This window comes from Saccostrea echinata, unplaced genomic scaffold, assembly GCF_033153115.1.
Source record: "Saccostrea echinata isolate AGI-Se365-2 ecotype Australia unplaced genomic scaffold, CSIRO_AGI_Sech_v1 ptg000009l, whole genome shotgun sequence".
NCBI lineage: Eukaryota > Metazoa > Mollusca > Bivalvia > Ostreida > Ostreidae > Saccostrea > Saccostrea echinata.
Window position 1 is genome coordinate 33,452,656 of NW_026889758.1, and position 17,244 is coordinate 33,469,899.

Below are 17,244 nucleotides of genomic sequence, written 5' to 3' on the forward strand. Positions count from 1 at the left end.
ATGCATCTGCTTTATATTGTATGGTGGTTTAATATGAGGTGTATTTTTTCTATCAAGGTAGATGATTCTTCCTTATTAAGGTTTTGCTAAAGGCAAACTTTTGTTTGTAGAAACAGTTTTAAGAGTGTCCAAAATTTTTTAATGTTCCTATAGTCTGTCCCACGACGGGAACGTCACCACTTTTTGCAAGATATCTCAAAATATATAAATACCTTAGCCTTCAACTTAGGTTCGATCGGTAGATTGATTTATTTTCCAAACTTCCTGCATTTATATAATTTTTGTGGCTTTTGAGTTTCACCCCAGTATACCTTCATAAACATATTTGAAATAACTTAATATCATCCTGCCTCTGAATACTCGTGGAGAAAAGGGCTAGATTTTTTTTTTAAAATTCCGTGCTATTGCAAAAGGCATTTTAATTTGTTATTTTGTACGTAGAATTTCTCTTTCTTGGCAAAAATATTAAGTAAAACAGTTTTTTGACAACTTCATTACTATAGTTTACAAGGGTGTAACTCTCAGGCTTCAACAATTAGGAACATCAACAAATTTTGGCCACTGTTAAAACTGTATCTACAAACAACAGTTTGCCTTTAGCAGAACCTTAAGACCGCTGATATTGGGACAAAAAAGATGGAACGACCCCTTGTTCTGTGTGTTGTGGTAATTCTATTTACAAGTATAAATGCTCTGACCTCATCTGAATTTGAAGCAATAATAGATGGTACCATCAATAAGGTAAGAGGGACGTATATTCAACTTGAGAAAAGATAGATTCATTCAAATATATCCGACACATATAAGGATGTGTATTTTGGGAGATATAATGTTTTTACAATAACTTCAACAACAAAAACAATTTTAATTTATTATCCCTCCCAATGACAAGTCTCACTGTGCCTACATTTGCCCCATTAGGTGGGCATTACTTATGGCATCAAATGCATGCTGATAGTCAAAGTAACCCTGACCCATTTTGAAAAGAACACTGGGGGACACTATTTAATGGCCCCTCTTATTCGACCAGTTTTGATGTCATGAAGACTGAATAACACAATCGAACAATCGTGTTTGCGAATTGACGTTTCTGTAATGTATTAAGGTCAAGATCTAGTAAATGATTGTAGACTGCATTTTTGATGCTAGATCCATTATGACGTCATAATCAAATTATACTTTCTTTTTTCCCGTACTTTACAGCTGTAATAGAATAATGTAGAAAATAAAGTATTTTCCTGGAATTCAATTTGAAATCATGTGAAAAGTAATCCCGAAACCTATATTCAATTTAATGTTATTTTAAAGAAGAGGCCAAGAACATAAAAATTACCGTTTTCTGAGAGACTGTAGGCAATCTGGATACATTTAATTTGTCTGATATGGAAAAAACTCCTATATTCATGACTGATTTTCTTAATTTTTCAACAAAAATGACAATTTAATATATGATTTTTCGTCTTGTTTACCTACAAATTATGCCCCGAAACACCTTATTTGACCAAGCTATATTTATAAAGCTTCATTCAAGGAATTTATTTCTCAAATTTGAGAAATCTGTAGGCTCCTTTTATTTACTAGATCTTGACCTTAAACTGTCCCATATTTCTAAAATGACTCCATGTACATTGTACGTTATAATTAATGTAGAATCATGTCAGCAGGTAATAAAGTGGACGATATATAAATGGGGCAAGTTGTGGAAAATATATATTCATTTAGTAAACTGATTATCGGTATTACAGGCACTAAAATGCCATCCTAAGAATCCAGGATTGACCATTAGTATCGTGAAGGATGGAAAGTTATTTTTTGCCAAAGGATACGGAGTCACAGACACCACCTCCAATGCTCCAGTTACGAATGAGACGCTTTTCCAAATCGCCTCCATGTCGAAAGCATTCGCTGCAACACTTCTTGTTAAACAACTACACCAATATTCGAAGTAAGAAACTTCAATTATTTAATATTTATTTAAAATCTCAACCTCTCTATTATTTATCAACTGTACCGAGTCAGTAAGCCAAAAATACGACACTTACAACGAAGAGGAAAATTTTTCCATCATGTTTTAATTTTTTTGCTAAACTTCAAGGACCGTGAACTTTCTCAAAAGTTGGCTTAAAATAACTGAGCATATAATTTGAAAATTCCTGATTGTTTTGCATTCGGTAATATTTTAAAAGACATCACATTTTCATGTGTTAGATTTTTTAAAAACAATGGAGATACAATAAAAAGATGTCACACCAATTCTGCATGCACGTACACAGCTTTATGAATGCCAACCCTGTTTTTAAGTATAACGGCGTCTTTACATTCCAGTTTAAGTATTTACACAAAAGTGAAAGACTTGATGGAACCAAGCTTCAGATTCTCCACACATGTAGGAACGGATAACGCTAATTTAGTGGATCTCATGTCCCATACTTTAGGCATTCCTAACAACAACTTTCTGAGATTTGACTCCAGTCTCACAAGCGATAACTTGCAAAGGTATGATTAAGGAAATTGTACTGCCATTCTCAGCTTGGTTGTCAAAAAAGGTTCTGCATCTGAAATATTCTGAATCAAAATTTTATGAACGAGCAAGGAAATATTATTGATCTAAAAGGATTAAAAATATCTTAAAGCTTAGAAAATTTGACACTTGTAATTCTAATTTGTGCACTTTTATGTTAAAAGTATCTTCAAACGAACGATAGAAATTTATCACAGCATAACGGGTATATACTCGTTTTCATTGTTACGATATACAATTTTTTTTATCAATTGCACATATTAACAAATCATTCTCTTCATTTGTTGTATTTTTTAAATCATTTCAAAATAACTTCATTTTTTTAGACGGATACCATATCTAAAGTCCATACATGCTTTTCGGACAAGTTTTATCTACAGTAACCTAAACTATGCCTTGGTTACTTACATATCTGAGAAGCTTGGTGGTAAGAAATGGGAAGATTTGATCCGAGAGGAACTGTTTCAGCCTCTGGGAATGGACAGTTCTAACTTTGTAACAACTATTTCTGACTTTTCCAAAGTGGCAACAGGATATGAGAATGGTCCGGGTTCTCGTATAGTTCCAGTCCAGCGTTCGCTTAGTCGGTAAATATATTGTAATGGCCATAGAGTAGAATTTAATTAATTAGTTTATTTTTTTATATGACTGAAATGTGTTATCATTTATTGGGATTATTATCAGGGTGGACTTCATTATGCATAAACTACACTGCTATCTGAATAATAACAGAACGTGGTATCGTCTATTTATAGCACATTTGACTTATTTGTTGCATTCATTTATACAGGAAATCCTCCATCCTATGAATTGAAGTACATACCTTTAAAACCTTTCCATGTTACTGTATTTTTCCAAATTATATTTGAATTAAATACGTGCCTAACATTGCCATAAGTGCACACGATTGCAAGAGTCATGGAAGTTGTTTACATCCCGCCGACATCTTATTTGTGTTAGCCATAGTTTCGTATTTGAACAAGTTCTACTTTTTCATGCAATTCGATGTTATAATTGTTTGTGAATATCCACAAAATTGATGTTTGAAGATGTTTTACTAAGATTTATCAGCGGTTTTACTTTAAACGGGATTTAATAGTAGTTACACATTTTTATTATGACAGAGCTATTTGAATATCGTCTGCTGTACGATTGCAGTTTTCTATCATGAAATATACGTTTAATTCACATGAAATGCTTACTTACAGTTGATGAAAACATCCTCCAGATCCATATCATATTATTTATTATTGCAAATGTAAATATTAATTCCGTTTTGTAGCTGTAATCCACATTGTACGGCAGCCTTGTTTGACGTTGTTTGGCACTGTTTGACAGATCTCTGTTTGTACGGCGCCGTACAATGCTGTGATTGGTCGAGCGTCACCGTACAGCTTTTTCATTCGTTAATTTGTGTCACATGACTACTTCAGAAACTTATAAATATAAGCGCCTCGCCAGTTTATGGCAGATAAGTTGCAGCAGCAACATCCAAATTCTAAATTCTAGGTGAGGAAAAACTGCCAATTATCTCCCAACACACTGGACACCTGATATTTGATATTTAGAGCTTTTAAATTCCAAATCAACTTTTCTACCCCTTTTACCCTTGAAAGTACGGTTGACGCCACAGACCATAACAAATATTACTTGATATATCTATATGTATCCAATATAGACTTTTGTTTACCATACTATCCTTTCCTGTTGTAAGATGAATTAATAAACCAATATTTGAACTGATACCAAGCTTTGTCCTTACTGAGAATCATGAACCAAGAATATAGGAGTGACCTTGAGAAATGTTGTATAAGTACATTGTATGCCCCCCCCCCATTTCAGGATGGCCATCCGTGGGGAGCTTACAATTTTTGGTGTCAGAAGTGGGATGCCTATTTTTCTAAGGCATCCAGTGATACAAACCCATTCACTGTTAAGTAACCGCTCAGCTGTCCAGTGTGTTGGTATTACCTGTATATAATATACTTGTTAATTTAATATTTATGGTTTCACATTTTAATTAAATATTAGTAAGATGGCAACGGCTCCATCTCCAGACCCTGAAGTGCACTTCCGTGTTGATGATAATGAGTTAGGTCAAGGTGACCAGTTCTTTGACTCTTCCCCCTCTCCTAAACGTCCAGAGAGACCTAGCCACACCCCAACTCCCAATGTTGAACCAGAACTTCCCAATAGAGATAGATTTGTACCATATCCTGAAAATTTTCCTCCCAGAATGCAATATGATAGATTGGTTGATGTGTTTAGACAGTCCCCCGATACCCATGTGGTTGTAAAGCCAGAGTCCTTTAATGGTAAAGATGATTGGGATGAGTACATCTCTCATTTTCAAGATTGTGCTGAATTAGGCCAATGGTCTGACCGCACTAAGTTACTTTTCCTTGCTGCAAGTCTTCGCGATCAAGCTAGAACTTATTATATGAGTTTATCCCCTGATGATAAAGAATCCTTTCAGTCTCTTGTTCACAAACTGAATCAGAGGTTTGGTAGTACTAGAAATCAGAACAGATGGCTTTCTAAACTTGAGATGAGGCGACGCCTCCCAGGCGAGTCCATAGCAGAATTGGGTGATGACATCCGGCAGATGGCACAAAGAGCCTACCATAATTTAGATGCCTTAGCTCAGGAAGCATTAGCTCTCAATCAGTTATATAAAGTTATCTCCCTTGAAATGAAGTGTCGGTGCATTGACAAAGATTGTCAGACGGTGGGCGAAGCAGTTGATGTTATCGAAAGGTACGAGTCCATTCTTGGTGACAGTTCCGAAAAGCGCAAGTTGAATGTTCGTGCAGTTGAGTCTAACGCGAGAGCAAAACGGTCTTTTGGTGAGCAGAAGCCTGAAAAAGAAGGAAACAATGAAATTAATTCTACCCTTCAGAACCTTATTACAAGATTAGATCGCCTGGAACACAGCTCCAATAAGAACCATAGACCCTTCCCAACACACAAAAACTGCTTTATATGCAATTCACCAAGTCACTTTATGAGAGCTTGCCCTCACAGATTCCAAGCATACCATAACCAATATCAGCAAAAATTTAACCAAACCACTGCTCCAAGCCAAAACCAAAAGACACAGGGAAACGAGAAACCGCTGACTCAATAGGCCCACAGCCAGCGGAAACAGGGTGGCCTACTTTTGACTTCGATACAAGAGGAGGCCATATTGGGGAAGTGGGTAGTCAATGGGACAATGGATTTTATACTTGTGCAACAGTCCATGGTTGTGAAATAAATTTTCTGATTGATAGTGGATCTACAGCATCCCTCATTTCCAAGAATTTCTATGATGAGCTGAATTCAGCTTGTGCAAGTGAACCAACAGACCTCCATATTGCAAATGTTAATGGGAACAAAATAAACACCTATGGTTCTTTGTGTCTGTCATTACTTTTAGGCAAAAAGACTTACAAACAAAAATTCATTGTATGTGACATCAGTCAAGATGGCATCCTGGGCCAAGATTTTCTCCTAAATTTTGTACAGAAAATAGATTACAAGCGTTCAGTGCTACACTCCTTCCAGCAAGATGAGATACAATGTTGGATTGGTAAGAAAGAGAACCATACATGCAGAGTCCTAGTTTGCCAGACAACCACAGTACCACCGAATACTGGTGCTATATTATCAGTCAAAATACCAGGTTCTGAATACCTAACAAAACTGGGACTAGTGGAATCCAATACAGAGAATTGTGACACCTATGTTATTCCAGGGATTGTTGATTTACATAAACAACATGACAAATTGACCCTCAATGTACTGAATACTAGCCCTGACCCTGTTACACTTTATGCCAATCAACAAGTGGGTACATGTGAGTCTTATACAGATCTGCAAATTGACAGTTCTATTAGAGCTGTAACACCCATGACCGATACCGGAAATACCTTGCCTTCTCATCTTAGGGAATTACTGGAAAGAAGCTCAATACATTTGAACAATGATCAAACTGGTGCCCTGCAAGACCTATTGACCAGATACAAAACAGTATTCTCTGAATCATCTGAAGACATTGGACACACTAATTTAGCTCAACATAAGATAAATACTGGAACAGCTCTTCCTATTAGACAACCCAGTAGACGACTCCCCATAGGAAAGAGAGAAATAGAAAAAGAGGAGTTACAGAAAATGATAGACAGGGGAATTATTGAACCTTCAAGTAGTCCTTGGGCTTCAAACATTGTATTAGTTGTAAAGAAGGATGGCAAGGTGAGGTTCTGTGTAGATTACCGACAACTAAATGACGTCACCATAAAGGATGCATATCCTCTCCCAAGAGTAGATGAGTGTCTAGACTCCCTTGCAAATTCAAAGTGGTTTAGTTCCATGGATCTCAATTCAGGTTTTTGGCAGATTGCTATGTCACCTGACGACAAAGAGAAAACAGCATTTAATACTAGCCTTGGTCTATACCAGTTCACAGTTATGCCTTTCGGCTTAGCCAACTCCCCATCTACCTTTGAACGTCTTATGGAAAATGTATTGAGAGGACTACAGTGGCAGGAATGTCTCGTTTACATGGATGACATCATAGTCCCAAGTCAAAGTTTTTCTGAAAATCTTGAAAGGCTTGAGCACATATTTCAACGTCTTTTGTCAGCAAATCTCAAACTTAAACCTTCAAAATGTACCTTCTTTCAAAAAGAAATAAAGTTTCTAGGTCATGTAGTGTCAGAGTCTGGCATATCAACAGATCCCGATAAAGTTCAGGCAGTTGTAGATTGGCCAATTCCAAAATCTGCAAAAGAAATGAGAAGTTTCTTGGGGCTATGCTCATATTACAGGAGATTTGTCCAGGGATTTGCCCAGGTAGCCCGCCCATTTCATGCCTTATGTGAAAAGAATGCCAAGTTCCTATGGTCAGCAGAATGCCAAACTTCATTTGAACTACTTAAACAAAGATTAACAGATACTCCAATTCTTGCCTACCCTTTACCAGAACTAAGTTTTATATTGGATACTGATGCCAGTGACAAAGCAGTAGGAAGTGTTCTTTCCCAAGTCCAAGACGGCTCTGAAAAAGTTATAGCATACATGAGTAAGGCAATGAATAAACATGAGCAACAATACTGTGTCACCAGAAAAGAATTACTGGCAGTCGTCATGTCCCTTAAAGCATTTCATTCCTATTTATATGGCCAAAAAGTACTTCTACGTACAGACAATGCTGCAATAACCTGGATGAAAAATCTTAAAAATCCTACTGGGCAAACAGCTAGATGGCTTCAGGAGATTGAAACGTATGACCTCACCATCACACATAGAGCTGGGAGAAAACACTCCAATGCAGACGCTTTGTCCCGTAGGCCTTGTCGTTCATGTGAACGCCAGGAGCTGAGAAATTCACAGATTGACAGTGATGATGAGGCCAGTCATTCCATTCCAGACATACAAATATGTGCCGTCACTAGAAGTGAAGCATTAAAGAATACCATTACCCCAGAAGGTGGCATAGTTCTTGATGGTTGGCAAGTAGATTCTATCAGGCAAGCTCAACTAGATGATAAGGATATTTCTTCTATTTTGGTAGCCAAAGAGTCCCATGATTCCCGGCCTGCTTGGAAAAAAGTCTCCCCTGGTTCTGGAAAATTAAAAACTATATGGAGGTTATGGGATAGACTAGAAGTAGAGAATGGCTTGCTTTATCGCAGATTCCTCACTGAAAATCATGATTTAGGTCAACTCCAGTTAATAGTTCCTACTTCACTACAAAATCAGGTACTAAAGCACTTTCATGACATTCCTACAGGAGGCCACTTAGGGGCAGAGAAGACCTTGGATAAAATAAAAAACCTTATGTAGTGGCCCAAAATGAAGGAAGATGTAGAAAGATATTGCTCACAATGTGACCTCTGTGCAGCAAAGAAACCTTCCAAAACATCAAATAGAGCCCCCTTACACCAGTATTTGGTTGGCGAGCCCATGGAGCGTGTGTCTGTGGACATATTGGGTCCTCTCCCTCTTACTGAAAAAGGAAACAGATATATACTTGTTATATGTGACTGCTTCAGCAAATGGACAGAAGCTTTTGCCATACCTGATCAGGAGTCTCAGACCATAACCAAAGTTCTAGTAAATGAATTTATATGTAGATATGGAACTCCTCTTCAACTTCACTCAGACCAAGGTCGCTCATTTGAAGCAAAATTATTCAAAGACATGCTTACCATGTTTAGAATACAGAAAACCCGCACTACAAGTCAACGACCTCAAGCCAATGGTACAGTTGAACGGTTCAATAGAACTCTCATAAACATGTTAACTATGTACTGCCTGAAAGACCAAAGGCACTGGGATGAGGTTTTACCACAGGTTATGATGGCCTACAGAGCTGCTGTCCACTCTAGTATTGGCGTTTCCCCTAACAAAATGGTATTTGGGAGGAACATAGTCATGCCTTTAGAAGCTGTTATTCCAAGACCCAAGGAAACAGATGAGAGTGACACTCCAGACACAGATGCATATGTATTAAAATTACAAGAAAATTTAGTTAGGGCACATGAAATAGCTAGAAAGTATTTAAGACAAAATTCAGTTTACCAGAAAAAGTATTATGATTCAAAAGCCGAGGTCAGAAAATTTCAGGAGGGTCAGCCAGTGTGGTTGTACGATTCCTCGAAGAAAGTTGGCGTCTGCAGCAAACTAACCTGTAAATGGAAAGGACCCTACGTTATTACAAAGAAAATTGATGATGTCACCTGTCTGGTCAAGAGGTCAGAAAAACAGCCAGCAAAAGTTTATCATACAGACAGATTGCTTCCTTACAAGGGTAGGAATCCACCGAAATGGTATCAGCAGAGGAGAATTGAACACTAAAAAAAGAAAAAAATCCCCAGATTTTGGAAACAGATACATACCTATGATTGAAACTAGATGCAGGGATATTTTAAAAAAAAAAAAAAAAAATTTTTTTTTTTACTTGCATGTTTTGGTGCTGGTGAAGGGAGGTGACGGATGTGTGCGGTCTATGGCCCACATCATGGGTGATGGGAGGGGACGGATGGTGCACCATCTAAGGCCCACACCTCTGATGTAGGGAGGTGACGGATGCGTGCAATCTATGGCCCTCACCAGAGGTTGATACCGAGATGTAGCTGGCCAGTGCATCTCAAGGGTGTAACCAGTGTTGTTGGTTTAAGTTTTACCTGCATCTGAATATTTGAAATTAAATTTTAGTGAATTGCTATAGTTGTTCTTGTTGTTTACTAAGCTTTGGTGGCATCCAATCTTTCCCTTGATAGAATCCTAGATCCTCCACTCATCAATCACAATTACCTCTGCAATCCCCAGTCCCTTGTACCCCGGCCAAATTCCTTGATGAGCCTAAGAAAGCCAAGATAAAACTATTAGACCAATCTAATTTTACTAATTGTTCTCACTTTAAAAATACAAGTTAGATGCAAAAATTTACATTTGAGTTGAAATAAAGTATTTACCTTACCCTGTGAGTCCTTTCCTATAAAATGTATATTGGCCTTGCAGAATGTCCTTCATATGTGTCCTTGAGGTGGATGGCAAACCATGTGGGCTTAAGTTCAACAGTAGGAGGAAGTTGAAGGAACATTTGGCCCCAGCCCCCCACCATGCCTTACGAGTTGTCTGCCCCTTTTGCACCGACAGGGAGGTTACCTTCAACAGAGCGGCTGACCTTAAGATCCATGTTTTGAAAAGACATAAGGATGCCGTAGCTTCTGCTAACGTACCAGCTGATGAGCTCCTGTCAGAGAATAACTGCTTCTGGCTCTCTTACCATCCAGAGCACTATCGGTTTCTTGTGGAACCAACTGACCGCAACACCAGGGCCTCCTCTCGGTTGCGTTCCTTGCTGCTAGAGTGGACCAGGAAAATTTTAGCTTCCTCTGCGGGGCCAAAGGTTCGGAAGACCAGAAGTGCATGGCTGGAGGGGTGGGAAAGTGCAGCTACAGATTTTAGAGCTCCTTCCGGCCCATCGGTTGACCAGCATGCAGTGTACAGCCCTTCTTCCCCTGGCATCTTCACTCCATTGACCATCAACTTAATACCGGGAGAGATCCAGGCAGTGCTTGAAGATGCTGATGTCTTCTTCAAAGTTGGACTAGATGACAAGGTCCTCTTTGATCCGAAGAGTGTAGCTAGTCTAACCAGGAAGATGGCCGTCCAGAAACGACATCTAGACCTTCAGGAGGCTCAGTTCTCCCAGCTGGAAGAGGGACAGTGGAGGCGACAGGCTCCTCACTTTGCCACCTCCCTTGGCATTGAGCCAGACTATCTGAAAGCTGTGTGGAGGGCTGTTAAACCGAAATTGCCTGAGGAACCGGAGATAGAGCTTTTTGCGGAGTCCGACCTGGAATCTTCACCTTCCCCTTCCACTGGCCGCAAGGTTGTAGAGAGGACACCACCCCATGTGACCATCGATCCAGAGCCGGCCAAGAAGAAGCTGAAGTTGGTTGAGGCCTCCATCCCCAGGTTACCTGTGAAACTTCCTCTACCTCCACCTGTAACCACAGTCCTCCCTCCATTAGACAGTATTCAAGTCACATCACTGGCCCAGACTTTATCTGCTTCCGCCACTCCTTTGACCGCCATCCTTGCCACAGCTCCCACCACCCCACTGGCTTCCATCCCTTTAGCCACTCCAACTACTCCATCAGGACCGCTACCAGTTCTAGCAGTTTCCATGGACTGTCAACCTTCTTCCCTGTCTCCTGTACCAACTCTTGGCCCACTAGCCACTAGAGCCCAGTCCCTCCTGGCCAGGGGCTGTATGCCACTTCTACCACCAGCCAGGAGGCAATGGGATAGGGAGGAAGCAGTTGTGTTAGCATCTGGAAGTGTCTCCATGCCATGGCCTCCCAAGGGATTTAAGTCCATGTCCCCTGATAAAAAGCTGATGGAGTTAGAGTTTGCGGCCCTCTCGCTACGAAGAAGCCAGCCGGGTGGATGTAATATTGAGCGCCCCAGCCTTTTAGACGAGTTCAATTTCATGGCCTTGCCTGGAACTCCCACTTTGTCTCCCAAGAAGTTGAGTGCGCCACATCTCAAAAGCAGAGTTTACCTATACAAGCACTTGCGGAACATAGCTACAGGGCATTCAACAGGGGAGGAGGATGAGGAGGTGGTGGAGTTTCTAGAGTCTGGCAGCAGTCGGCGGAAGAGGCGGTGGGATGATTTCATTCGTATTATCGACCAAGCTGGAATTCCACTTAGATTAAATGACTGAATTAAAAAAAGAAACGTTTATTAATAATTAATCTTACAAATTTAATTGTGTGTTCATTATCTTGTGCAAAATATTGCCTTAAATTTATATTTTTTTTATGCAGAAATATTTTGTACTTAATTCAGGAGAATTAAGAGTTTTGGGTGAGGGAAGTGTAATGGCCATGGAGTAGAATTTAATTAATTAGTTTATTTTTTTATATGACTGAAATGTGTTATCATTTATTGGGATTATTATCAGGGTGGACTTCATTATGCATAAACTACACTGCTATCTGAATAATAACAGAACGTGGTATCGTCTATTTATAGCACATTTGACATATTTGTTGCATTCATTTATACAGGAAATCCTCCATCCTATGAATTGAAGTACATACCTTTAAAACCTTTCCATGTTACTGTATTTTTCCAAATTATATTTGAATTAAATACGTGCCTAACATTGCCATAAGTGCACACGATTGCAGGAGTCATGGAAGTTGTTTACATCCCGCCGACATCTTATTTGTGTTAGCCATAGTTTCGTATTTGAACAAGTTCTACTTTTTCATGCAATTCGATGTTATAATTGTTTGTGAATATCCACAAAATTGATGTTTGAAGATGTTTTACTAAGATTTATCAGCGGTTTTACTTTAAACGGGATTTAATAGTAGTTACACATTTTTATTATGACAGAGCTATTTGAATATCGTCTGCTGTACGATTGCAGTTTTCTATCATGAAATATACGTTTAATTCACATGAAATGCTTACTTACAGTTGATGAAAACATCCTCCAGATCCATATCATATTATTTATTATTGCAAATGTAAATATTAATTCCGTTTTGTAGCTGTAATCCACATTGTACGGCAGCCTTGTTTGACGTTGTTTGGCACTGTTTGACAGATCTCTGTTTGTACGGCGCCGTACAATGCTGTGATTGGTCGAGCGTCACCGTACAGCTTTTTCATTCGTTAATTTGTGTCACATGACTACTTCAGAAACTTATAAATATAAGCGCCTCGCCAGTTTATGGCAGATAAGTTGCAGCAGCAACATCCAAATTCTAAATTCTAGGTGAGGAAAAACTGCCAATTATCTCCCAACACACTGGACACCTGATATTTGATATTTAGAGCTTTTAAATTCCAAATCAACTTTTCTACCCCTTTTACCCTTGAAAGTACGGTTGACGCCACAGACCATAACAAATATTACTTGATATATCTATATGTATCCAATATAGACTTTTGTTTACCATACTATCCTTTCCTGTTGTAAGATGAATTAATAAACCAATATTTGAACTGATACCAAGCTTTGTCCTTACTGAGAATCATGAACCAAGAATATAGGAGTGACCTTGAGAAATGTTGTATAAGTACATTGTATGCCCCCCCCCCCATTTCAGGATGGCCATCCGTGGGGAGCTTACAATATGTAATATTATTACAGTATACTGCAATTTACAGAATCAACAATTGTAGTAGAAGAAAGAAAAATATTGATAAAAATCTCTTACAATTGATGACTGTTTTGGATACAGATTGCAGGTTTATTTTTCCTGTTTTCACGGTCAAGTCGCAGACCAAAAAAAAGAATGAGAAACCATAGAAATAACCGCCTTGTCCTAGTTGTACACAGTTTGCAGAATTTCCCCCATCATTAAGCATATCCACCCCCCACCCCCTTCCCAATGTCCAGTAGAGAATAAAATCGCAATGTGTTTAAATGGAAGAAATCAAATTGCATGTAGTTGTTTCTCGGCAGAAAGTGCAAGTCAAACGAAGCTTAGGTACTGAATTTTGTAAAAACAATCTATACTGTACTCTTAAGATATGTATATTTTACAGACAATTAAGTGCCTCAAGAACTACAATACTTTTTGATTATTAATTGTTCCACGGGTTATCTTCTTGAAATGCAATGATTATTACACTGAACGTGAAGCTACGCCATTCTTAAAATGTATACAGATAGGCATGATCAAAGCCTAGCAGAAAATTTGGCTTTGGTCATTTGGTATTGAGTCACTGACCTTTTACATAATTTAGATATTTATCAGAAATTACTTCGTCCATTACTTTCAATTTGTTCGTTAAACTTAACAGAAAATGGGGTGTATGGGTCGCATCCAATAGTATCCTAACAAATGGCGTTGATTACGCTAAGTGGATGAACTTTCATCTGAATGGCGGCAAGGATAAAACAGGGTCACTACTAATGGATTTCCACTCATTTGCTTATCTGCATACCCCGCGGAATTTGATTCCGGCATCGGCAGTGGAAAGATACTTCCGACAACCCAAGGTCCCAGTGTCTACCAGTGAAACTAGTTATGCGTTTGCATGGAAGAATGGTCATTATAGAGGTATGCTCATTTATGGATTTCAGGTATGTTTTATAGCATTTTGCCTGCTGGATAGTTGGCTTAAGACTTGGGTTGGTCAGCTCATTACTTCTGGGATAAAAGTAATGTTCCTCTTCCAAATGCTTGGATAAGATTCAATAACCGAGACCTCTTGTCAAGCTAAGCCACAAAGAATGCCTCTTGCAAATACCAAGACACATGTTTCATTCCAAAAAAATATCTACGCAGTTATAATAACTTTGTAAACTCTCTGCAACCACATATATATAATCACATTTTTTTTTTACCTGAATTTGATATTTACTGACTATTTCCATTTTCTCAGAATAAACAAAAATTTAATGTAATATTTTCAAGAGCAAGATTGTTGATCGTGCTGCAATGCATAGATATTTTATGAAAATGACGCTTCCCCCCCCCCCCCCCCTTTACACCTTGGGGCCATGATTTGAACAAACTTGAATCTGCATTGTACCTGAAGATGCTTGCATATTAATGTGATTAATAACGTCCCTGCTGTTCGTGAGAAGATTTAGGATTTTTTACCAACATATTCCCGTGTAATCCTACCCCCCCCCCCTCCGGGAGGGAGCAATATCTGAACAAAGTTGAATTTGCACTACATGTACCTAAGAAAGATTTTTTCCTCATATATTCCCATGTAAAACTTTGATCCTCAATTGTGATTCCACTCTACCCCCGAGGCCGTGGTGTACATGTATATAATTAGAATCTACACTTTGTCAGGAAGCTTTCAAATACTTTTCATCTTTTCTGGCCCGGTGATTATATATTGAGAAAGACACTCCATCTTCTCTGTGCCCTTTTTACAAACCATTGGAAGGGACCTGACTCTTCATTTGAACAATTTTGAATCCCCTCAACTAAAGGAGATTCTGTGCCTCTGTGCCTTATGATTGAAATTAGCCAAGTGGTTCTAGGGAAGAAATTGAAAATGTGTAATATATTTACAAACAAACAAACGGACAGACAGCCGCCGGAAAATTGATGATCACTTGAGTTTTTATCTCAAGCGAACCAAAACACTTTGTATATATACATGTGGATATCTTTGTCAGGAAACCGGATTTTGCGGCATACTGGGAGTACGTTTGGTTACTGTTCATTGGTTACACTTTTCCCGGATCTCAACATGGGCATATTTACTTCGATGACGGGCGATGACGAACATTACATCTTCAGAAACCTGCTCCATAATTATATTTCTGACACACTTCTTGAAGTGACACCATGGTTAAATTCAACCACATTCTGTAGTTTTCCAAACCCATGGTATTCATCTATTTCATACGATCAGTATGTTAAAATAGAGGACTCCGTGTGTGCATTACGTCCTCTATCAGAATATGTTGGTACTTACCACAACGATGCATATGGGGAAGCACATGTTACCATGGGGAATGGACATTTAGTTTTAACATACGGTGTTGCTTCTTGGAATCTGTGGCCCAAGGATAGCCATGACCAGTTTCAAGGCGAAGGAGTTGGGATGCTGTATGAGTCCAAAGACATTCACCACATCAAGTTTCACACCAGTTACTCTACCATAGTCTCGATTGAATTGATTAGCTTTCAGTCCAGTGCACCTCCTATTTTTAAGAAAATATTATCTTCATCTTTTCCTTCAGTGGTAGGATAAAAACATGACAAAATGTGTTTTTAAAATAAATTCATAACTTTCTGGATTTTTTCCCGAGTATAGATAATTCGTATGCTGTACTAGAGGCAAAAGCATAATATCTATGAAGCTCTGAACTAAATAAACTCAAACAATTGAAGATATATTTGAAAATGTTCAATATGTTTATTTGGTGTACGCATCGATTCAATTAAAGATCTTTTCAATAATGAATTATATCTGTATTTCTGAAATTCAGTTGTTGATAGCATTAATAATTTGCTGAATTGTTGCGAGCAATAACTGACTTGCTCTCTTCAAGAAACAATGAATTATACGTGCAGTAATTCAATTGAAGAGAGCAATAAGTCAATTAATGCGTGCAATTTCTTGCTTTCTTCAATTAAATTAAAGTAACTAATTTAATATTTTTAGAAAGAGCATTAATTCTTTTCACAAACTTGTAAGATTACGATATCTTCAACTGAATTAAAGAGATCAACAAATCATTTATACCGAGCTCCAAATCAATTTTTGCAATAAATCCACCCCGTTGATGAGCTCAACTCAAATTGATGAGATCAATAATTGATTGATATCTGCATGTAATCAATTGTTAATCCTTAATCAAATTAATGCATTATCGGTTTTGTAGAATAGATTTTACCCCATGAACAGCCCCACCCCCCACCCCCCCAATATGTACTCTAGAGTAGGATTTCCCCCCGAGGGGAAATCTTAAAGTAGAGCCAAATTTTCCCCTCTTTCTTTCTCAGAGTAAGATTTCCCCTAATTTATCAATTGAGAGAAAATCATATATGCAATATTTTGGATAAACAAAAATTATGAAAATCAACTGATTTTTTTTCAATGGAAAAATGAGTGTTTTCGACTCAAAAATTGTTCTTTAGTATGAAATCTTAAAATGTGTAGTTCAAATCATTGCGTCTCAACCCAAAATTTTAACTCATATGAAATTATAAAAAATCGTAAGACTCGATATTTCAAAACCTCTCTTGGCGCAGTGGTACATGTACCCGTTTGTTCACGAATTTTAAAATGTATATAAGGCCAACTCTTGAGATTTACATGTAATTTGTTTGTCCTCTATCGGCCCAGTATTTTGTTTTGAACATATTTTATTGACAGTCAAAAGGACCAGAAACAAGTTCTATCAACTTACTAGTTCTTCTCCTTAATAAAACACATCACATATTAATAATTGTTATGCAAAATAATAACAAAAACTTAAACAAATAAAATTGTCAATTATATATCTATCTAAACCTACAGGATTCATTTATGAATTTATGGACAGCGCCAAAAATGCCAGTGTTTAACTCTAATGAAAAGTTTTTATTGCCCAGAGTAGTAGGTGTACATCAATGATGTCTAAATCAAGTCGAAAAAGGTAGTCAGAAAGATTATTTCGAGCATTAAGATATTTTTTTCAATCAAAGAAAAAATGGTAGGCGTCTTCTTGTTTACCACAAGATTGA

At 38.0% G+C, this 17,244-nt stretch overlaps 1 protein-coding gene across 2 annotated transcripts; it reads left to right on the forward strand.

Annotated features, from left to right (window-relative positions):
• The first annotated feature begins 218 nt into the window (after positions 1–218).
• On the forward strand, positions 219–15,897 carry LOC133182239 (gigasin-6-like). 2 transcript variants are annotated; one of them, XM_061316999.1, is made up of 6 exons: positions 232–741; positions 1,746–1,945; positions 2,326–2,496; positions 2,848–3,108; positions 13,847–14,106; positions 15,186–15,897. In XM_061316999.1, exons 1-6 carry the CDS (start codon positions 637–639, stop codon positions 15,764–15,766), a joined length of 1,578 nt encoding a protein of 525 aa, XP_061172983.1. In that variant the 5' UTR covers positions 232–636; the 3' UTR covers positions 15,767–15,897. The 2 variants fall into 2 exon arrangements, with proteins under 2 accessions (XP_061172984.1, XP_061172983.1); XM_061317000.1 differs by lacking the exons at positions 13,847–14,106; positions 15,186–15,897 and adding an exon at positions 3,312–4,266 and having other exon boundaries at positions 219–741.
• The last annotated feature ends 1,347 nt before the right edge of the window (positions 15,898–17,244 follow it).

Bases quoted from the DNA above. Each gene is read 5' to 3' on its own strand.
- LOC133182239 (XM_061316999.1), top strand. From the start codon at position 637: ATGGAACGACCCCTTGTTCTGTGTGTTGTGGTAATTCTATTTACAAGT. The intron at 2,497-2,847 runs GTATGATTAAGG...TCATTTTTTTAG, and splicing joins ACAAGCGATAACTTGCAAAG to ACGGATACCATATCTAAAGT. The intron at 3,109-13,846 runs GTAAATATATTG...TAAACTTAACAG, and splicing joins GTCCAGCGTTCGCTTAGTCG to AAAATGGGGTGTATGGGTCG.